The sequence below is a fragment of the Protopterus annectens genome, chromosome 3.part1 (assembly GCF_019279795.1).
Source record: "Protopterus annectens isolate FY-2018-M chromosome 3.part1, PAN1.0, whole genome shotgun sequence".
NCBI classification, from domain to species: domain Eukaryota; kingdom Metazoa; phylum Chordata; order Ceratodontiformes; family Protopteridae; genus Protopterus; species Protopterus annectens.
The window spans coordinates 55,726,488-55,751,480 of record NC_056732.1 but is presented as its reverse complement, the minus strand read 5'-3'; the positions used below and the strand labels follow the sequence as shown (position 1 = coordinate 55,751,480).

Genomic DNA, 24,993 nt, shown 5'->3' with positions numbered 1-24,993 from the left:
GAAAGCATAAAACTGGCCTTGGTACTTGACACTTGAATGGCAGTTTGACAGTGAAAAAAACTTTGCTGAGCCTTCAAATTAGCTGCCACCTTCTCAGCAGCAGCTTCCCGTTCTTTTGTTGAGAGCTTGCTAGCATAATTAGCGTGCTTTGTGGCAAAGTGACGGCTAATATTATACTCTTTAAAAACCGCCACAGTTTCTTGGCATATCAGGCAAACAGCAGATGATCAGTGTTCAGTGAAAAAATATTTAGTTGTCCACTCCTTATTGAACACTCGACATTCTCTGTCCACTTTCCTTTTCTTGGGTCCGCTCATCTTCATAGAGGGGCGGTGGGTCAAAGGGTAAAGTGCAAACGTGGAGCAATAGGCCTACGCTTCACCTCAACAAAGCCAATATATCTAGAGTGCACCATCTAGTGAGGAAACATCAGAATTGCAGGGGAAATAAAACATTAACAAGGTTAATTTATTAAATTTTTTCAAGTTTGGCGGGCCGAATCAAAATGTTTAACGGGCCGCATGTGGCCCCCGGGCCGTAGTTTGCCCATGCCTGCTATAGACCTTCAAGATGCATATTACGACATAAAAATGGACAAATGCTCAAGAAGGTTCCTCCACTTCTGGCTAGGAGACACTCACTATCAGTTCAGGGTGCTGCCCTTTGGACTTACCACAGCCCCCAGGGTGTTCACCAAATGTATGACAGCAGTAACAGCTCACTTGAGACTGCATGCTTTTAGGGTATTTCCATATCTAGACAACTGGCTCATCTTGTTTCCACCAGACATCTACTGCTTCAGGTGACAGGATTCACCCTGCAATTGTTCCTGCAGCTAGGCATCCTGGTCAACTTTACAAAGTCTCAACTGACCCCTCTCAGGATATAGAATTTATCGAAGCTCATCTCAACACTCTCTGTTGTGTGTCCTCTCTATCTCCCCACATGCTACAGAAAATAAGATCTCAAGTTCATTCTCTGCTGTGCTCAAAGTACCACTCCTGCTAGTGCTTCAAGCATTAGGATTTAAGGCAGCATCAATCACTCTGGTCCCATTAGTGAGATTTCACATGAGATTACTGCAATGGCTTCTTGCGAATCAATGGTCCATTCTAACCCACCCAATGAACCACCCCATACTCATCACAAGTCGCTGCAAAAAGGACCTCTCCTGGTGGATGGAATCTGAACAAATTCTTTTGGGCCCCCCTTTCTCCCTTCTCAACCCAAAGCTATAGTAACTATGGATGCCTCCAAGATGAAGTGGGGGGGTGGAATTATCTGGGAAAGACAGTCCAAGGCACTTGGTCTCCAATGCAGGCTAATCTGCATATCAATCTTCTGGAGCTGAGATCAGTGCTACTAGCTATGCATGCATTTCACTCTGCCCTATCTGAAGGAATGATTGCAATTCAATCAGACAACTTATCTGTAGTCTGATACATCAACAAGAAAGGGGAACCAAATCCTATCCCCTGTGTCAAGAAGCCCTCCGAGTGTGGCAATGGGCAATTGCTTTCAACCACTTTCTAGTAGCAAAGCACATCCCAGGGAGTTCAAACGTGATAGTGAACAAACTAAGCTGATGCATTCTAATGCCTCACGAGTGGTCTCTCAATCCAAGGTGCAAAGATCTTTCATCACTGGGGCCAGCCTTCCTGTAACTTTTTTGCTTCACCCCAAAACAGCAAGTGCAGCAACTATTTTGCCTTAACCCCCCCTTAAGGGGAGTCCCGAAAGACGCTCTTCTCCTCGATTGGCCCCCAAATCTCCTATATGCCTTTCCCTCTGATCCCTCTTCTCCTCAAGAAAGCAGCCAAGTTGAGAAGCTAAGTAATCCTCATTGCACCCTTCTGGCCTCGACAAATTTGGTTTTCCTTCCTATTGCCTCATCTAGTTCGCCGCCCTGGACCCAGTTCCGTACCTTCTGTCTCACCCTCAGGGACTGACATCCCAATTTTCAAAGTCTCAAGTTTGGTTCCTCCAATTCCGTTAGTTGCCAAACATAATGATATTCCATCTCCAGTATAAAAAATGTTGCTGGCATCCCATAAACCATCCACCAGGAATCTCCACCTCAGTAAATGGAAGAGATTTTCCATCTGGGCTTGCGGCAATGGCCTCGATCCCTTTTCAGCCCCAGTGGAAAAAGTTTTAGAATTTTTGGCCATTATTTTTGGTAGGGGAGCTTCCGCTTCTACTGTTAAAGTCATTCTAGCAGCCATCTCTAACTTTCATAATGGCTTTGGAGATCTATCCTTAATTTCCCACAGACTTTGTAAGGACTTCGTCAAGGGAACTACCCATTTAATGCCCCCATTTAAAGATTCTTTTCCACCATGGGACCTGACTATTGTTTTACAGTCACTAGTAGTTCCCCTGTTTGAACCAGCAGCTACTTGTGACTTGAAGTTCTTTTCTTGGAAAAAGCTTTTGCTTATAGCTATCACCTGCAGAAGATGAGTTTCTTGCAAGCCTTATGTTCAAAACCCCCTTACTTAATTTTCTATAAGGATACAGTTACACTCAGGACAAATCCATCCTTTCTTCTGAAGGTGGTCGCAGAGTCCAACATTAATCAGACTATAGACTTACCTGTCTTCTTTCCAAATTTTTCTAATAAAGGCGAATACTGCTTGCATCTGTTAGATGTTCACAAACAATTACATTTCTATCTCAATAGAACTAAAGAGTTTAGGAGATCAGCATAATTATTTGTCTCCTTCTCTGGCACAACCTTAGGGAAATCTGTCTCTAAGGTTACCTTGTCAAAATGGTTAAGAGATTGTATTTCTTTCATTTATAACAAAAAGAACCTAAAACTTCCAATGCTGGTGATGGCACATTCCACCAGATCTATGGCTGCTTCAGCTGTTTTCCATTTTAAAGCTTCCATGAGTGAAATATGTGCAGAAACAACATGGGCTACTCTGCATACCTTTATTACTCATTACAAATTGGATCTGGTCACCAGGGGAAGAGCTGCCTTGGGCTCTATGGTTCTCAGGAATATCCTTCCATAGGGCCACCCAGGATTTAAAGTAGCTGGGGACTTTGCCCCATCACTGAAGAATAGATGAAGATTGACAACATCAGATAAAGAAGTCTTACCACAATGTTCTATCTGTGTTGTTGATCTTTATCTATTCTTGGTGTCCTGGTTCTACCTCGACCCATCGAAATTATGTTTCAACGAAACATAATTAGGTGAACTCTTTTTCGCGAAAGTGCATTTTTACGAAAATGCACTTTTGCGAAAAGGCAACTAAGTGAACAGCAATGGGGGCTGTTGCTTAGATCGCAGCACAGTGGAAATAAGGGAATATTCCCTTTTCCCCATTGTAGTGCGATCTTGGAGTGAGAATATAAAAGTAGCGGGGGTGTGGGGGCTGCAGGGGGTCTTGCTCCCCTGCATAAATGTGGTTCGTGTAGTGATTTTTTTTTTGGTCTTATTTTTTTTGGTTTATTTGTATTTTGAGAAAGTGCATTTTCGTGAAAATGCACTTTCGCCAAAAAGAGTTTTGTCTGGTTACATTTTGTTGAAATATTCCCTTTTCCCCATTGTAGTGCGATCTTGGAGTGAGAATATAAAAGTAGCAGGGGTATGGGGGGTACAGGAGGTCTTGCCTTCCTGCATAAATGTGGTTCATGTTGTGATTTTGTTTTGGTCTTATTTTTTTTCGGTTTATTTGTATTTTGAGAAAGTGCATTTTCGTGAAAATGCACTTTCGCCAAAAAGAGTTTTGTCTGGTTACATTTCGTTGAAACATAAGTTCGATGGGTCGAGGTAAACCCGGCGCCCCACCCTCCTTCCCCCTCCTATGGATTCCTGGTGGAGCAATCTGTTGCCCTGGGTCTTCTGTTAGGACACTCCTTGGACATTTTATTTATTTACTTTATTTATTTATTTCGCATTTGTTAACCGGGTTCGTCCAGCTGGGTAAGAATTTACCCTTTTTCAGTGAAGACCCGAGGGGAAAAGCCCCAAACAGACATACAAGTAGAGACACGTTTACAACAATACAGAGCAAAACAATGTCATGAATGCAATGGATAAGAAAAATAATGTACTTCATGGAATTATACATAGCTTTATACATAAAAAAGTATAATAAGGTTGTAAAAGGATAAACAAAAATAATAAATGCAGGAGGTATGCAGTAAGGGAATTAAGGTTATAGGTATTATTTTGAAAAGAAATATGGTATTATTAGATTAGTGGCTAGAAGGAGAATTGTGTATGTGCAGGAGGCCTCAGATCTGAGGATGAAACTGGTGCAGGAGTAAAAAAGTAGAGAAAAGTGTATGTACAAGGGGCCTCAGATCAGAGGAAGACATGGTGCAGAAGAAGAAAGTAGTAGGGGAGGGAGGGTGTAGAAGGGAGAGCAGTTAGATATAGTAAGTTACAGAAAGAGGAAAGGTCTTATAGATCAGACTTAGTGGTGAAGTGGGTATAGGGAAAGGGAGGGGTTAAGTAGGGTGATTACAGGTACATATAGGGTTGTTATGGAGATACAGTATCAGGTCATGTTTGAAGTTAGGAAGGGAGGTATGGCTTCTGATATGGAGTGGAAGATTGTTCCAGATAAGGGAGATGGAGTGTTTATAAAGTATTTTACCCATGTTCTTGTTGGGTCTATAGATTTGTAGTAAGTGTTTATCGGAGCTGCGCAGGGAATGGGGAGGGGTGTACCAGGAGGAATTAGTTTCCTTCCATTGTTCTATAATTCTGCAAACTCGATCTGAGGTAATGTACAGAAGGGGATTATGGGTAGACTATTAGCTTGAGACTTTTTTGTCTGGCGCGAGCTATATAACGGCTGGATCGGTTCCTAGGATCGGAACCGTAACCTATCAGTCAAGAACAGATGAAGATCGACAAGTCAGATGGAACATTATGGCAAGACATAACTTCTTTTTATTTCAAGATAGATACTGTGCAGAATATCACGGAAGAAGGAAAAGAGGAATACTTATATGAATTAATAAAGAAGCTCCAGTCGTGATAAAAGAGGACAAATATAATAATGGCAGATTTGTGGTAATAAGGGGCTACTGTCAAGGGATGAAGATTACACTAACATTTATTTATATTCCACCTGAAACTGCTATTATGGAGCCTAAAAATATTGGGAGAAATAATCACCATTCAACAGGGAATATTACTTATAGGAAGGAACCGGAATTTGATTTGCAACAACGAGGATGCATCTGGGGGACCTAGAAGAGAAAATATAAAATAGAGAGTAGATTTGTGAAGAAAATTATAAAAATACTTGGTAAGAAAGTCATGAATTTTGTAATAGAAACTTGGAGAGAATTTATATATTATTCCCCACGGTACAATACCTGGGCTAGATTAGACAGAAATTATATTTCACAGGAACATGTGTATTTAATTGAGAATTTTGATACACATCCAATAACTATTTGAAATCATGCAACAATAATTACTACGATAAAAGTGCAGGAAAATGATGAAAAGATGAGACAATGACACTTCCCCACCTACCTGTTAAAAACAAAGGAATTTAAGGAACGGGTAGTGGAAATTATCTGGGAATTATTAGGGAAGCTAGAAAGTCTCCAGAAGTTATAGCTAGTGAGTGGAATAAAATGAAAGTGGAGTTTAAAAACAGGGTAGAAATAAAAGAAAGAGAGATAAAGTTAAAAAGTAATAATAATTATTAAAGGGGCTGAATAAGGTTGAAATATTACAAAATAAGGGAAATCTCTCAGAAGAAGAAGGGCAATTGCAGTGTACTAACAAGAAAATAACAGAGTACCTGGAGAATATGCATGAGTTTAGAAAGATTGCTGTTAAGCAACTGTTTTTTTTTTCTTATAATAACTCCATAGCAGAAAACCTTTGCACAATGACTTAGGCAGTAGAATGTAGAAAAGGTTGTTGCCAAACTTAGGGAACCTATAACAAGAAAAATAACCAGAGGTCCTGTAGAGGTGTTAAGCGATATTGTGGAAATGTAATGAAAACTTGTGTAAAGCAGATCGTCATCATCAGCCCCCTTTTTCCCATTTTCTACATGGGGTCGGGGTATCGTGTTAACTGTCGCCATCTCTCGATTCAGTGCCACACTCCTGGCTTCTTCAACATTCATGCCTGTCACAGATCTTCTTTCACACAATCCAGTCACCTCTTTGCTGGATGTCCTTGTTTCCTCTTACCTTCTTCCTGCCTGTCCCAAATCTTCTTCACCAGATTGTCTTCTGCTTGTCTGCACATGTGCCTGAACCACCATAATTTGTTCTCTTTGATTTTTTCTGCAATTGGAGCTACGTTGGCTGCTGCTGTTATGTCCTCACTTCTTTGTCTGTCCCGCATTGTGCATCCTACCACCTTTCTCATGAACTTCATTTCCATCACCTCTGGTTTCTTCATCTGCTCTGCCTTTACTGCCCAGGTTTCTGTACCATACAGTAGGACTGGTCACACCACTGTCTTGTAAACCTTACTTTTCAGCTTCTTTGGCATTCTTCTGTCATTCACTACATCTGAGACTCTATATCAGTTGTTTATAGGCCCTCCGATTCTAGCTTTGATTTCTTCTTTCAGACTTCCCTTCTCCCCAGCCACCCCTCCCAGACACTTCAAGCTATTATTCTGATCCACTGTCTTCCCTTCTATCTCAGTTCTCAGCTTCTTCTGATTTTCCCAATTTGCTGCCATTAACACTTCATCTGTGCTTAATTTCATCCAATTTGCCTTTAGCTTTCTATTCCATTCCCCTGTCATTTGCTGAAGTTCTTGCTCAGAATCTGCCTATAATGCCACGTAGTCTGCATACAGCAACTTTGTTGATCTGTTTCCTCTGACCTGTTTGCTAATGTAGTCCATCACCAGTATGAACAGCAGTGGGCTCATAGCTGAACCCTGGTGAACACCAGCTCCAACTGGGAACCCCTCTGTGAGGCCGAATACTGTTCTTGCTTCAGTCATTGGGTCTTTGTACATAACCTACACTAATTTTACCAATGTTCATGCGACTTCTTACCACCGCAGTACTGCCCAAATTAGCTTTCTTGGGACCTTGTTATATGCTTTCTCCAAGTCCAGGAATACCCAGTTGGACTCTTTCTTCATCTCTAGCTTCTTCTCAACTTACCTGCCTTACTGCAAATATCAGGTCAGTTGTGCTGCATCCTGATCTGAATCCAAACTGCTCATCTCCCATCTTACATTCTGCTTACTCTGCATATCCGTTTATCATTCGTCATCTCCAGAACTTTCATGCAATGTGATAGGAGTTTGATGCTTCTGTACTGCCTATAGTTGTGGATGTCCCCTGTGTTGTTGTTGTACAGTGCCATGCGTATGGTTATTCTCCAGTTATCTGGGATAGCCTTTCTCTCCATGCTGTTATGAGTACCCTCAGCATCCATTTCTCCCCTATCTCACCCAGCATCTTTATTGTATCTGCTGTGCCCTCATCTGATCCTGCTGCTTTCCCTGACTTCATTTTCCTTTGTGCTATTCTTACTTCTTCTAAGGTAGGGTCCTCTTTTTCTCTCATTGTAGGCTGTATCTGTGGCAGTACAGCTTCCCTGGTGTTTTCTTTATTCAGAAGCTGCTGGAAATACTCCGTCCATCTGTCTGTGATGTCCTCTGGACTGGGGTGCAGGTTGTTACACATCTCCCATCTTAATTTCTACTACTCTGTGTATCCGTTTATGAAGGGTGTCTGACTATCTTCTTTATCTTTCTGTCTTTGCCTTGCAACCTGATACAGTTCCTCTGTGCCACCGACTGAGTCACTTTCCAGAATCTAGTAGAGTGCCTCCGATGCCCTGTCCTTTGCTATTGCAATTCCTTTCTTGGCTTCTTTGCTAGCCAACCAGTATTCTTTCCTAGCCTGGTCTGTTTTTCTACCTCCCACATCTTCCTGCACTCCTCCTTTCTTTTGATGACTTCCTGGACTCCTGCATTCCACCACCAGCTTTCCTTATGTCCCTTATTTCCATACCTGGCTTGGCCACATATCAGTTCTGTAATCCTCACACATGCTGTTTTGAGGCTCTGTCATCCTTCTTCAACTCCACCTACTTCCTCCTTTTCTTGGGGTGCTAGAGCACTGAGTAATTCCTTGAAAGGGCTTCGGTTAGGTCTCTGTTGACCTTAGTGCCTTCTCTGACCACTGCCTGCAGCTGATTGTGGCAACCAGTGGTTTATGCTGTGGGACAACTGTTTCACTGGGGATGGCCCTTGCTGATTCTACCCCAGTGCCCTTTCCTTGCTAGGAAGATGTCTACCTGAGTTGCATGTTGGCTACCTTTGTATATGATGTTGTGACCGTCTCTCTTTCTGAACCACATATTGGCTACTATTAAGCTATTTGTCTGACAGAAGTCTAGAATGGCCTCTCTTTCTTTATTCCTGTTGCCACACCCAAGTGGACCCAGGAAGTCCTCCTATCATGTTCTGTCTGTCCTGATATGTGCATTCAAGTTCCCCATTATCAACACCAATTCATATATAGGTCCTGCAACTGCTGTCTGAATACATTCTTTTCCTCACTATCACAGCCCTGCTGGAGGGTATTGGCTGAGATTATGAATACCCCTTATCATTACACCGAAGTCTGATTGTCATGAGTCTGTTACTAATTCTGATGATATCCCTCACTGCCTTCTGAAGCCTCTCCCTCACCACAATTCCCACACCATTTCTAGACTGTCCTCCTCCTGAGTAGTAGGCCATGGATCCCAAGCAAAGTGGCTTCGCTGCACTGCCTTTACATCTTGTCTTTTGGATATATAGGATGTCCAGCTTCTTCCGTATCATCATGTCATCCACTTCCAAGCTGCATCCTGTCAGTGAACCTATATTAAGTGTAGCAATTCTCAGTTTATGTTGTGTAGGTTTATTGGTTTTACATCAAGCTTTTGCTCAACAGAGCTATCCCAGGTAACTCAGGACACTGGCCGGCCAGTAGCTTATTAACCCAGGGCTGCTGGGCTTTATGGTGGGCACACACTGGGGCATATACACCCCTCCCACCATTAACATGGGTCCCTGGCATAAGTCAGAGTAGGCTGGGTCCTCAACCCACTTATCACTGACAAATACCCATGCTCATTTGGCAACATTAGTCCACATGACCGAAGCACCTAGAGACATATTTTACACCATCGAGTGGCTAGCCCTGCCATGGCACAGAGTCTGTGATCTGTATTCTCCAATCTTGAGGATTATGCTCACCACAGTATATGCCCAAAACAGTTGGACTGTACAGCTCAGAGTCTGTGCTGCTAGCACTGCTCCATTCATTGGTGAGTTTCAGATGGAAACACTCAGCATGATTTTCAGAGGTGGAAGGAACCCCACAGAGATGCAGGGAGAACATGCAAACTCCTAACAGGCATTGGCCTGAGGCCAGGATCGAACCTTGTACCTTGTGCATGGGAAGCAAACAACTTAATCATTATGCCATCTGGTCTCTGTATAAAGCAGAGAAGTGGGAAAATCAAGAAAAAGAACTAATGGAAATATTTATGAAAGTCTTAAGTATGTCAAGGTTAGAGGTTGATTAGGCTCAACAATTAACAGCGAAGACAGGAGATGAGATAAAAATGGTGATGTATAACCAATCTAGAAAACGTCCAAGAATAGAAGGTATTCGGATAGAAGTCTGGAAAATGGGAGGGAAGAAACTGATAAAGTTCTGGAAGGTTTTGTTTGACAGTATTTTAAGAGGAGGAGAAGTACCAGCATCCTGGAAGAAAGGAGTGGTAGCTGTAATATCTAAAGAGGGTAAAGATCCATCACATCCAGCTTCATACAGGCCCATTTCAATACTAAACCATGATTATAAAGTGTATGTCTATAATGGCTAAAAGAATGGCAAAGGTGATGCCAAAATTGGTCGATATGGACCAATATGGTTTTGTGGAGGGTTGATAAACATTTGACAACATTAATAGAACTGCGATGATTTAGAGGGAAGCAGAATGTAAGTTATTGGTGGGTCTGGATGCAGAGAAAACATTTAATAGATTAAGCTGGAATTTTATGAGTAGGGCAATGGAAGCATTTGCATTTCCTGTTACAATAATAAGATTAATTAGAAGGATATATGAGGGATTGGAGGCAAAAATCAAAGTGTCTGAACAGAGGAACTAGGCAGGGGAGTCTTCTTTCTCCTTTTTTATTTGTATTACATTTAGGACCATTGGCAAAGAAAATAAGGGACTCAGAAATTCAAGGATATAACTGATATGGTGTTCAAGTTGGCTTTATTTGCAGATTATATTATTTTGTACCTGATGGAACCAGAAAAAGACATCTCAGTGTTGTGGAACATTCTGAGACAGTTACGGGTTTTTTTGGGATATAAAATTAATGAAGATAAAACAAAGGCTATAGTTATATACTATGTACCCACTCATGAATTGGTTCAGCAATACCCATGTTTATGGGGATGTGATAAAATGTATTTATTGACATTTGATTACCCTGGAAGTCCGATTGGCTAGAAGCCTATTTTCAGCAGAGGTCCAGGGAAAAAAGCTCCAAATTATTATAAAACATTTTAAAAAAAATAATTTTACAATCTTCAAAAATAAAACAAAAACATCTGTAGTTTATATAATCGGAACAAATTAGACAATATAAAAACATTGGTTAAAAACTGATACAAGGTATATGGCAATCATTTAATATTTAAGAGAAATTTTAGACAGTTTGTAGAGAAATCAAAGGTAAGTTAGTCTAATAGAAATAGGAATTGCAATACGAAGTGAGGGAAATAAACAGGCTTATGGTATATTTAGAGAGAAAGCCAGAGAATAGAATTGGGTCTATGCTTAATCATCAAAGAAAACATCCATTGAAAGGCGTTTACTCAAATGCAACAAATTGAAACTGCTGCTCATTGTATAGGCTTTACATCATAAGCCAAATCACCTAGCAGTAACAGCTGGCCAACATCGGGATCATCCGATGATGCTGTCAACTAAAACTAAACAAAAGTAACGTTCGGAAACACAACTTCTAAAGTGTACACTCTGTAAAATAAAGTACAGAATGCCTTTTATATGTTAATAAATAATATTATTCCTTTATAAATGTGTGATCTTGAGTTGGTATATGTAATAAGGAGGGTGTGATGGGTGCAGCCCCGCACAAGAGGACAATCCAGTAAACACCAGATGCTGCAGCCCCCTACACCCCCACTAGTGTTAAACAGTGTATTGCTATTTGTTGAAATAAGTACAAAACTAGTATTGTTATTGCTAATGGGTGTGTGTGTGTGTGTGTGTGTGCGCGCAAAATATATCACTGATTTTTATCTGTGCACATACCCAATAAATCCAGGATGCATACATTATTCTTCTGGGTATCAGTAAAAAATGCAGCTAACAAGTAATTATATTTCAAACATAAGGTCATTCAGAGAGTTAGATATTCTAGGATTCTTGTGGCCCCCATTCCCCAGAATAATGGATATAAGGGGGCCCTCTTAATCCTCCTTGACTGTGTGGGGGCCCCACAAAAGCTGCTGCTGGTTGAGGAAAAATGGAGAAAAAATGTATTAATTTTCTGATTAAGCTGTTTAACCTGAAAAGGGCTGTGATATGACCCTGTTAGGATAAAGCTGATAATGACCTCTACTCTCAACTGCACCCATTCTAAAAGCAGCCCTGCTCTGATGTGTGTGTACAGAAAGCTGCTATAGATAATGGGGGGGGGGTGTAGATTATGTGGTTATTACTTTAATTTTCATCATAGTCAAACCTTAAAGGTGTGCACAGGAGGTCATTATAGCTTGTGTTTGGGCTGAGGACAGTGCGGTCTTTGTTTCTTTTATTTTTCTCACAGACCTTGGAGGAATACAAAGAAGGTAACTATAACTTGGGGGGGGGCAGTGGACTGTCTAGGAGTAAGAAAGTAGAACACATTACTGGAATCATTTGTTTTTCCCTTTCTTCACAGTCACACCTCAGGCATGTGTACAGGTGGCTGCCTTTTCGGGTTAGGAATGAGGAGTGAGGAGGTGTGCTATGTATATGTAAGTCAGCGGTCACTCGAAGTACATGACTGTGGCGGTTTTCTACCTGTATCCCAATCTAATACCAGAAGAATGTATAGGAAGTGACTGTCTTTTTTTGGGGGGTGGAGCAGGCAGCATTCCCAGATAAGATCTATGTATCCGCACAACAATTGGCTTGTTAGTTTATTGTGAGCTACTATTAAGCCTTGGTCACAATTTATACCTTCTTTGAAAGAAAAAACAAATAATAAGACTGAAATCCTTTTTGTACTCATGATTATTGTTTGGGCCACCATTGTATTAAAAAGTTGGGAAAATGTTCTAAAGTGCATCCCAAAGCATCTATAACACTATGATTTCTTGAACCCTGGCTTAATTGAGTTATTTCCTAAATGGTTATTACTGTACTGTCTTGGTCGGGAAAGGTATGTTGAAAGAATGCAAAGAAAACTAAAGCCGCACAACAACAAAGAATTTCTTTACTTAATCATAATTTCTCTTCAAACCATCCTTGGATGAAAAGGGTAAGGCAAAATGTGAGAAAAGGAAGAAAAAATGTAATGTGCATGATATGGGGAGCCCAAGATGGGGGGAATCAGGAGGGAGGACTATAGGGTGTATGTGTGTATATGGGGGTGGGGTGGGGCTGAAACAATTGGCCTAGGGCACCATTTCACCTAAGTCCGGACATGTATATAGAGTTGTTGTAATGTATGGTTGTTGCACCTAAGTGCTAATAACTGTAAATGTCCCTTTGTGCGATGGCAATTGTCCAACATAGTGTGGTATATAGGCTTGTTGTAATGTAAGAGCATTGTAGCTACAGGTCACTCTGTGTGTACTACTGCTGACAGTTTGCAGCATGATCGAAAAGGTTGCTTAGGATGGGTGGCAGTGACATTCTGATACTTAGACTAGAAGTGCCTAGGGGGCCCCAACCTGACATTTGCTGGGGGCCCCCAAAACGTTAACACCAGCCCTGTAGCCATGCCCTAAACTTCCATATTAGGTTGTAAATACCCCAACGACCAAAAAAAAAAAAAAACACAAAAACAGAATCTGATACAATATTCTAACAAAATTATAATGCCAACTATAGGCAAGAATAGACAAAAGGACACCCAACGGAGCACTTATCTGATGTTCTTTTTCCTGGTAATCATGAATGAGGATATAGCAGGTGGATGCTACTTATATACCAGGAACATGAAGATGTCTGAGAAAGGGTGTCTGGTTGGAAAATTAGTGCTGAAATCAGATCACAGTTTGCAGGAGAGTTCACAGCAGCGATGACTGCAAAAACGATTGAAAAGAAGAACATATATGTGTACCCCTAAGACACACACACATATAAATAGATAGAGAGATGCATCTATAGGTATACATGTATATGGACAATTTAAAGCAGCTAATTGAAAGGCATGTTTTGTAAGGTAAGAGTAAATAAGAGTACCTACAGAAAACTGACAATAATAAGGAAAAAACATTCAGAATCTTAAAAAAAAAAATGCATCGAGAATCTGGACAGTAATCTGGAGGTCAGGGCTGAAACTTAAATCATGGAGCTACAAACCAGAAAGTTTAACCCTTGTTCTGGTCATCTTTATACACCTATAGGAATTGTTACCTATGAAATTTAATATCACTGAAATCCATGTGGCTATGAAAGCTATACTGAAGTTTAATAGTGGACAATGGCATTACCTGCACTCTTTGTACTGAAGCTTAATACCGGACAATGGCTTTACCTGCACTCATTGTACTGCAGTTTAATAATGGACACTAGCTTTACCTGCACTCTTTGTACTGAAGTTTAATAATGGACAATGGCTTTACCTGCACTCTTTGTACTGAAGTTTAATAACGGACAATGGCTTTACCTGCACTCTTTGTACTGAAGTTTAATAACGGACAATGGCTTTACCTGCACTCTTTGTACTGCAGTTTAATAACTGACATTAGCTTTACCTGCACTCTTTGTACTGCAGTTTAATAATGGACAATGGCTTTACCTGCAGTCTTTGTACTGAAGTTTAATAACGGACAATGGCTTTACCTGCACTCTTTGTACTGAAGTTTAATAACGGACAATGGCTTTACCTGCACTCTTTGTATTGCAGTTTAATAACGGACAATGGCTTTACCTGCACTCCTTGTATTGCAGTTTAATAACGGACAATGGCTTTACCTGCACTCTTTGTACTGAAGTTTAATAACGGACAATGGCTTTACCTGCACTCTTTGTACTGAAGTTTAATAACAGACAATGGCTTTACCTGCACTCTTTGTAATGAAGTTTAATAGCGAACATTAGCTTTACCTGCACTCTTTGTACTGAAGTTTAATAACAGACAATGGCTTTACCTGCACTCTTTGTACTGCAGTTTAATAACGGACAATAGCTTTACCTGCACTCTTTGTATTGCAGTTTAATAATGGACAATGGCTTTATCTGCACTCTTTGTACTGAAGTTTAATAACGGACATTAACTTTACCTGCAGTCTTTGTACTGCAGTTTAATAACGGACAATGGCTTTACCTGCACTCTTTGTAATGAAGTTTAATAGCGAACATTAGCTTTACCTGCACTCTTTGTACTGAAGTTTAATAACAGACAATGGCTTTACCTGCACTCTTTGTACTGAAGTTTAATAACGGACAATGGCTTTACCTGCACTCTTTGTACTGCAGTTTAATAACGGACAATGGCTTTACCTGCACTCTTTGTACTGAAGTTTAATAGTGAACATTAGCTTTACCTGCACTCTTTGTACTGAAGTTTAATAACAGACAATGGCTTTACCTGCACTCTTTGTACTGAAGTTTAATAACGGACAATGGCTTTACCTGCAGTCTTTGTACTGCAGTTTAATAATGGACAATGGCTTTACCTGCACTCTTTGTACTGAAGTTTAATAACGGACAATGGCTTTACCTGCACTCTTTGTACTGAAGTTTAATAACGGACAATGGCTTTATCTGCACTCTTTGTACTGCAGTTTAATAACGGACATTAACTTTACCTGCAGTCTTTGTACTGCAGTTTAATAATGGACAATGGCTTTATCTGCACTCTTTGTACTGAAGTTTAATAACGGACAATGGCTTTACCTGCAGTCTTTGTACTGAAGTTTAATAACGGACAATGGCTTTACCTGCACTCTTTGTACTGAAGTTTAATAACGGACAATGGCTTTACCTGCACTCTTTGTACTGAAGTTTAATAACGGACAATGGCTTTAAATGCACTCATTGTACTGAAGTTTAATAACGGACAATGGCTTTACCTGCACTCTTTGTACTGAAGTTTAATAACGGACAATGGCTTTACCTGCACTCATTGTACTGCAGTTTAATAATGGACAATGGCTTTACCTGCACTCTTTATACTGAAGTTTAATAGTGAACAATGGCTTTACCTGCACTCTTTGTACTGAAGTTTAATAACGGACAATGGCTTTACCTGCACTCTTTGTACTGAAGTTTAATAACGGACAATGGCTTTACCTGCACTCTTTGTACTGAAGTTTAATAGTGAACATTAGCTTTACCTGCACTCTTTGTACTGAAGTTTAATAGCGAACAATGGCTTTACCTGCACTCATTGTACTGAAGTTTAATAACGGACAATGGCTTTACCTGCACTCTTTGTACTGAAGTTTAATAACGGACAATGGCTTTACCTGCACTCTTTGTACTGAAGTTTAATAATGGACAATGGCTTTACCTGCACTCTTTGTACTGAAGTTTAATAATGGACAATGGCTTTACCTGCACTCTTTGTACTGAAGTTTAATAACGGACAATGGATTTACCTGCAGTCTTTGTACTGAAGTTTAATAACAGACAATGGCTTTACCTGCACTCTTTGTACTGAAGTTTAATAACGGACAATGGCTTTACCTGCACTCTTTGTACTGAAGTTTAATAACAGACAATGGCTTTACCTGCACTCATTGTACTGCAGTTTAATAACTGACATTAGCTTTACCTGCACTCTTTGTACTGAAGCTTAATACCGGACAATGGCTTTACCTGCACTCATTGTACTGCAGTTTAATAATGGACAATGGCTTTACCTGCACTCTTTGTACTGAAGTTTAATAACGGACAATGGCTTTACCTGCACTCTTTGTACTGCAGTTTAATAACTGACATTAGCTTTACCTGCACTCTTTGTACTGCAGTTTAATAACGGACAATGGCTTTACCTGCACTCTTTGTACTGAAGTTTAATAACGGACAATGGCTTTACCTGCACTCTTTGTACTGAAGTTTAATAACGGACAATGGCTTTACCTGCACTCTTTGTACTGAAGTTTAATAATGGACAATGGCTTTACCTGCACTCATTGTACTGAAGTTTAATAACGGACAATGGCTTTACCTGCACTCTTTGTACTGAAGTTTAATAACGGACAATGGCTTTACCTGCACTCTTTGTACTGCAGTTTAATAATGGACAATAGCTTTACCTGTACTCTTTATACTGAAGTTTAATAGTGAACAATGGCTTTATCTGCACTTATTGTACTTAAGTTTAATAATGGACAATGGCTTTACCTGCACTCTTTGTACTGAAGTTTAATAACGGACAATGGCTTTACCTGCACTCTTTGTACTGAAGTTTAATAATGGACAATGGCTTTACCTGCACTCTTTGTACTGAAGTTTAATAGCAAACAATGGCTTTACCTGTACTCTTGTACTGAAGTTTAATAGCGAACAATGGCTTTACCTGCACTCATTGTACTGAAGTTTAATAACGGACAATGGCTTTACCTGCACTCTTTGTACTGAAGTTTAATAACGGACAATGGCTTTACCTGCACTCTTTGTACTGAAGTTTATTAGCAAACAATGACTTTACCTGCACTCTTTTTACTGATGTTTATTAGCAAACAATGACTTTACCTGCACTCGTACTGATGTTTATTAGCGAACAATGATTTTACCTGCACTCTTTGTACTGCAGTTTAATAACGGACAATAGCTTTACCTGCACTCTTTCTATTGCAGTTTAATAACGGACAATGGCTTTATCTGCACTCTTTGTACTGAAGTTTAATAACGGACAATGGCTTTACCTGCACTCTTTGTACTGATGTTTATTAGCGAACAATGACTTTACCTGCACTCTTTGTACTGACATTTATTAGTGAACAATGACTTTACCTGCACTCTTTGTACTGAAGTTTATTAGCGAACAATGACTTTACCTACACTCTTTGTACTGAAGTTTAATAACGGACAATGGCTTTACCTGCACTCTTTGTACTGACGTTTATTAGCGAACAATGACTTTACCTGCACTCTTTGTACTGACGTTTATTAGCGAACAATGACTTTACCTGCACTCTTTGTACTGAAGTTTAATAACGGACAATGGCTTTACCTGCACTCTTTGTACTGAAGTTTAATAACGGACAATGGCTTTACCTGCACTCTTTGTACTGCAGTTTAATAACAGACAATGGCTTTACCTGCACTCTTTGTACTGAAGTTTAATAACGGACAATGGCTTTATCTGCACTCACTGTACTGAAGTTTAATAACGGACAATGGCTTTACCTGCACTCTTTGTACTGAAGTTTAATAACGGACAATGGCTTTACCTGCAGTCTTTGTACTGAAGTTTAATAACGGACAATGGCTTTACCTGCACTCTTTGTACTGAAGTTTAATAGCAAACAATGGCTTTACCTGCACTCTTTGTACTGAAGTTTAATAACGGACAATGGCTTTACCTGCACTCTTTGTACTGAAGTTTAATAGTGAACATTAGCTTTACCTGCACTCTTTGTACTGAAGTTTAATAACGGACAATGGCTTTACCTGCACTCTTTGTACTGAAGTTTAATAACGGACAATGGCTTTACCTGCACTCTTTGTACTGAAGTTTAATAATGGACAATGGCTTTACCTGCACTCTTTGTACTGAAGTTTAATAACGGACAATGGCTTTACCTGCACTCTTTGTACTGAAGTTTAATAACGGACAATGGCTTTACCTGCACTCTTTGTACTGAAGTTTAATAATGGACAATGGCTTTACCTGCACTCTTTGTACTGAAGTTTAATAACGGACAATGGCTTTACCTGCACTCTTTGTACTGAAGTTTAATAACGGACAATGGCTTTACCTGCACTCTTTGTACTGAAGTTTAATAATGGACAATGGATTTACCTGCACTCTTTGTACTGACGTTTATTAGCGAACAATGACTTTACCTGCACTCTTTGTACTGAAGTTTATTAGCGAACAATGACTTTACCTGCACTCATTGTACTGACGTTTATTAGCGAACAATGACTTTACCTGCACTCTTTGTACTGACGTTTATTAGCGAACAATTACTTTATTTGCACTCTTTTTACTGACGTTTATTAGTGAACAATGACATTACCTGCACTCTTTGTACTGACGTTTATTAGCGAACAATGACTTTAACTGCACTCTTTGTACTGATGTTTATTAGCGAACAATGACTTTACCTGCACTCTTTGTACTGACGTTTATTAGCAAACAATGACTTTACCTGCACTCTTTGTACTTAAGTTTATTAGCGAACAATGACTTTACCTGCACTCTTTGTACTGACGTTTATTAGCGAACAATTACTTTATTTGCACTCTTTTTGCTGACGTTTATTAGCGAACAATGACATTACCTGCACTCTTTGTACTGATGTTTATTAGTGAACAATGAGTTTACCTGCACTCTTTGTACTGACGTTTATTAGCAAACAATGAGTTTACCTGCACTCTTTGCACTGAAGTTTAAAAACGGACAATGGCTATACCTGCACTCTTTGTACTGAAGTTTAATAATGGACAATGACTTTACCTGCACTCTTTGTACTGACGTTTATTAGCGAACAATGACTTTACCTGCACTCTTTGTACTGACATTTATTAGCGAACAATGACTTTACCTGCACTCTTTGTACTGACGTTTATTAGCGAACAATGACTTTACCTGCACTCATTGTACTGAAGTTTAATAATGGACAATGGCTTTACCTGCACTCTTTGTACTAACGTTTATTAGCGAACAATGACTTTACCTGCACTCTTTGTTCTGACGTTTATTAGCGAAGAATGACTTTACCTGCACTCTTTGTACTGAAGTTTAATAACGGACAATGGCTTTACCTGCACTCTTTGTACTGAAGTTTAATAACGGACAATGACTTTACCTGCACTCTTTGTACTGACGTTTATTAGTGAAGAATGACTTTACCTGCACTCTTTGTACTGACATTTATTAGCGAACAATGACTTTACCTGCACTCTTTGTACTGACGTTTATTAGCGAACAATGACTTTACCTGCACTGTTTGTACTGATGTTTATTAGCGAACAATGACGTTACCTACACTCTTTGTACTGAATTTTAATAATGGACAATGGCTTTACCTGCACTCTTTGTACTGACGTTTATTAGCGAACAATGACTTTACCTGCACTCTTTGTACTGACGTTTATTAGCGAACAATGACTTTACCTGCACTCTTTGTACTGACGTTTATTAGCAAACAATGACTTTACCTGCACTCTTTGTACTGACGTTTATTAGCGAACAATGACTTTACCTGCACTCTTTGTACTGACGTTTATTAGCGAACAATGACTTTACCTGCACTCGTACTTCCTCCACAGATCAACGCAAAGAAAGGGGCTGTGACAGGGCTTCATATTACAGGCATCAGATTGACAGCCAGGAGTAATGCCTCGTTGGTCAACGATGGCTGCAAATTCTGTGTTCTTCTCATCCATAAAGAGCAAGTGACCATTCACACGAACATCCCTCATACATCCTAGAGGCAGTGGGAAAACAAAATTAGTAACTGTGTTCACTGGTTACTTTTGCATGTGAACGAGTCAAACAATGGTGAGATACAGTAGTGAAAGACATTCCATTAGATGAGGTGTTATTGATTACATTGGAGTATGGTTTAAACACATGAAATACCACAAAAAGAAACTAAATTAATTCATCTGGCAAGGCCAAAAATCGTATGTATTACACATCTTAACTGCCCATACACTGTAAAAACAGAGACAGAATTCTGTGAGAAAGAAAAAAAGAGGTGGAAAACCTCAAGGCATGTACAAAGAAGTAGATGATCTTTAAGATAATTGGACATTTTTAACAAATTTCTGTCCTGAAAAGTTACTAGAATACGTGCTGTGTCAATTCTGCCAGAGAGAGAAATTCCTTCCTTTAAGAACTTCATAGGATCATAGGAAGTTACTAGGTTAATGGCCTTAGGGCCCTTACAAGCCTAGCCAAGCTCTTACCCATATTTCCACGATCAGCACCTATTGCCCCTGTCCAAGAGAGACACAGGTGAAACCCCTGGGTGAATTTACGGTCACCCATTCAATCGTCCAGATTCCATTTGAAGAGGGCCAATGAGGTGCTGTGTTTGACATGAAGTGGGAGTCTGTTCCAAAGGTGTGGTAACACTCCAGCAGGTTTTAGTAATGTCACATACCAGGTTAAGGTCTTTAGCGCAAGTAACCCATGTACCATTTGACTTTCAGATATGAAGCATCTCCAATAACGCAGGGTCAGAGATTGCCTTATATGCAAGACAGAGATCACCTCTGAGTAGTCTGTATGAAAGAGAATAAAGTGCCAGTGATTTCAGATGATCCACATGGGGACAGATGCTGAAGACCTTGAATTTTCCTTGTGAGGAACCTTTGTGGTCTCTCCAATTGCTGCAGGTGCTTGGAAAGGTATTGGGCTGATGAGGAAAGAGTACAGGGAGGTTATAACTTCTTTTGTTCTGGAGGCAATGCCTTACTTATGAGATGAGAAATATAGAATGGCCTTCTTACCACTGTGGAGACATGGTGGTCAAAGGTAAGAATACTGTCAGCCTGTGTGCCCAGGTCTCTCACCACTGAGTGTGTACTTAAGGTGTTGCTATTGATGTGGTACTTAGCAGGAACATTGCTTTTACCAAAAGGAATGATAATACATTTTTTTGCATTGAGTTTAAGGTCACGACTTTGGCACCAATCATTTGTTTGTGTAATACCCTCTTGTAGGATGTTGACATCATTTGGAGATTCTATGACCACTCCCAGTTTGCAGTCATCAGCAAACTTTGTCAGCCACAGACCCTTAGTTTTTGCTTGTACTTCGGAGAAACAAATTCCAAACAGTAGAGGTCCCAGGACTGATCCCTGTGGAACACCACTGGTTACAGATCTGTTGTTGGAGGTGGATTCTCCTAGTTTGACTCCATGTGTTCTATCAGTGAGCCAGTTAGTAACCCATCTAATGATATAATGATTGATCTCTAGTTGGGTGAGTTTGTCAGTGATGCCTGAGTGGGGGGGAATAGTGTCAAATGCCTTGGCTAAATCTAGGTATGGCTGTGTGCATAGATTTCCCCTCGTCCAGGGCCTTGGTGACTGTTTTGAAGAAGTCCACCAGGTTTAACAGGCATGATCTCCCTTTGACAAATCCAAACTGAGTAGGGTCAAGTGTTTGGAGATTACCTGTATCTTTGTTGATAAGGTCCATGATGATTCGCTCCATGTCTTGTTTGAAAGGGAATAATGGTGGTTGTTTTCCATTCAGCTGGTACAAAGCCGGTGCTTAGACTATGATTGAAAAGAGTACCCAATGGTGTTGCTAATTCATGTTGGAGCCCATGTAGGACACAGCCTGGGATGTTATCAGGTCCCATAGATGCTGTATTTTTGGCCTTAGAAATGGCATTTATGACCTACTCTTTAGTGATACAAGGTAGGGGACAGGTGGTAGGGATTTCATGGGGTATATGTAGTGGGGCCAGGGGAGTGACGTTTTCACAGAACCTGTCGGCCAACAGGTTAGCTATGTTCACTGGCTCAGTATATGCTGTATCATTAACTACCAGTTCTCCACAAATCTGGGCCTTTCCATTTAGGTTACAGATTTAACTATAGAATGCCTTGTAGTTGTCCTTTGTTGAGGAAGCTAATTTGTATTCGTAGTGTGCTTTGGAGGACTTCACAAGAAGTCTTATTTGCTTGTTTAAGCTGAGGAGGGAGTGTTTCTAGTTTAGGAGGCTTGCTCCCTGTTACTGTTAGACAGCAATTTCTTCTTATTATTGTAAAGCCTGTTAATGGCAGTTGTCTACCAGGCAGGTTTGCTGTTCCTTGAGGAGCTTGTTTGGTCCTATCAGGTATGACCGAGTCAATGCAGTTATACAGGTGTTTGTATAAAGCACTGGTGTAGAGCTCGGCATAGCTGTTAGTTCCATCTGAGGAAGGAGGTGCAGTGAAGCTATTTATACCATCCCATAAGAGGTTATGATCTGCTTTGGAGAAGTTTGTTTAGTGTGGGTGCTGCTGGGGGGTTGAGTGTGATATTTACTTCAAATGAAACCGATTTGTGATCAGATCTCACCAGGGAGGACCTCACAGTAGGGGTGCAACAGTGGTCCCGCATATTGGTGAGCATCAGATCCAGGATGTTGGCACCCCTTGTGGGGGGTGTCAACCAGCTGGTTCAAGGCACTGGAGTTAACAAAGTCAAGGAACGTTTGGGCAAATAAGTTTGAGCATGAGTAATTTACCCCGTCAATGGTTGGGTTGTTAAAGTCTAACACTCCTTCATTTTCAAATGCTGAAATCCTAATAGGAACCCTACAAATTAACAAATCTAAACAGCTATGCATAGTTAGTCTGTATATCCCACCAGGACAAAATATCCAAACCCTTGAAGACATTCTTGCCTGGATGTCAGAAAATATCTGCAACAAAACTATTATTATAGGAGATGTAAATATCAATTGGCAAGACTTAATAACTGTCTCCCCAACAAGCAGCATAAACCTCTACAAGTTCACCCAACTTGTCATCAGCCCTACCAGAATGCTCAACAGCAATACACCAGGAGCCCCCCTCGTCTGGCTCTTAGTTTCAGATCCACTTAAATAATCAAACCCAAAGACCCCAGCCAATATACTCAGTGACCACTTACCTGTTTTCACTTATCGATCCATTCCACATATATCCAAATCTCATAACTATAAAGCCACCAGAAACCTAAAATATTTTGATCAACAAGAATTTATCAACATTCAGAAATTCTCAGTTTGGCGCCCACTAAAAACTCTCCCATTGGCTGATGCCTTATACTATTTTACTAAGATATTCCTAGACATACTCAACAACCTAGCCCCTCCTTGTATAAAAGAGTAAAATCAACCCACGCACCCCGGCTAATAAAGGCAACTCCTACAAAATGGGGACAAGGCCTGGAAAAAATGGCATAAAACAAACATGAATGTAACCTACTTAGATATAAACAGTTATGAAACAAAGCTAAAAAGCTAGTATGTACTGACAAGGAAAACTATTTCTCTTACCAACTGAGTAACCACAGAAACAACTGAAAACAATTCTGGAAAAGCATCACCAATCTCCTTACCCCTGGTACCAAACAAAACCCATCACCAGGCCCAGAAAAAACACTGTCATAAATGGCCACTATGCTCAACTCACATTTTATAAATAGCATACACAAATTAATAACAGACTCCTCTCACGCCACCCTTACCTTATCAAATTCCTTTTCCCCTCCTCCTCTACCCCACAAATGCAGTCCTCACTTAGAAAGAGCCTCTCCTACCCTCATAGACAATTCTTCTCCCCTTCACCAAAGCAATATTACACCATCTAGCCTCTTCCACTACAATCACTAACAACCACAGAAATTCAGAAACTCCTCGGAAAATTAAAACCATGCTCTCTCTCCTCTGATGACCTCACACCAGAATACTTAAAACTTGCTGTTGAGGCCATAGCATACCCTGTTAGCATTCTGATCAACCACTCAGTTACAGTATCTTATGTCTCCAACCCCTGGAAAGAATTCATCATCACCCCACTTCACAAAAGAGGTAACTCCAATAAACCCTCTATCGTCCAATCTCTATCCTCTCCCCAATATCCAAACTCCTCGAAATTACTTCACCATCTCACACACAACCTACCCCACCCAACATGGCTTTTGCCCCTCACACAGCACAAGCACTGCACTTGTCTCCTTCATGGATACTGTACAGAAATCCATCAACTCAGGTAATATTGCTTTTGTACTACTACTAGACCTGTCGAAGGCTTTCGATACAGTATCACACAAAAAGCGTCTATAACACATAATATTGATTGCATCACACCCACCCACAAATGGTTTAACAGTTATCTCACCAACAGGCAACAATGCGTAAAATGACAAAATACCCTATCAAAATACCAAACCAACCAAACTGGAGTACCACAAAAGTCCATACTTGGACCTTTACACTTTAACATATTTACCAACAACCTTCAGACTGCTTCTTCTCTTAGCTCAGTTATCCAATATGCAGATGATACTACCATCATCTTCCTTTCAAATAACCTACAACACCGCAATCAAAGCCTGGTTAACCAAATCACAACTACTCCTTAATGCCAAAAAAAGAAAGCTTCTACTCTTCGCATCAAAACCCCTCTCACCTGACTCTCACTTTCATATTTTCTCCCAAAGCAACACAGAAATTGAAATTGTATCCCATGCTAAACTATTAGATATTACCATTGACAATAAACTTTCAATTGAACACCATATTGGTAATGCCATTAAAAAAACACTGCAAATTAGGAGCCCTATACAGACAAACATTTCATGGACAGCAAAACCAAAAAAAGCTCTCACCAACACTTACTTCCTCCCCTCCCTATTATACAGTGCCCCCATTTTCAATAACCTGCACTCATCTCTACAAAATAAACTCCAGTCCTGCTACCATAAAATTGCCAAATTTGCCACAAGTAGATCATACTGCTCACATCACTGCCAAGTCTTAAATGAATTAAGCTGGCTGCAATTTCCACATGACCTTACCCTCATTCAACTGTCCATAGCACATAAAACTGTCTATAATCCAAACAACTGCCCTGCCCTTAAAAACATTTTAATACCCTATA

At 40.2% G+C, this 24,993-nt stretch overlaps 1 protein-coding gene across 1 annotated transcript in view; it reads right to left on the bottom strand.

Annotated features, from left to right (window-relative positions):
- Positions 1 to 24,993, bottom strand: part of LOC122797630 (neural-cadherin-like) — a 796,015-nt gene that overhangs the window by 94,999 nt on the left and 676,023 nt on the right. The window contains exon 30 of the mRNA XM_044066174.1: positions 19,649 to 19,829. Within this exon, the coding sequence (XP_043922109.1) occupies positions 19,649 to 19,829 (181 nt within the window). The remainder of the gene's footprint in view (positions 1 to 19,648; positions 19,830 to 24,993) is intronic.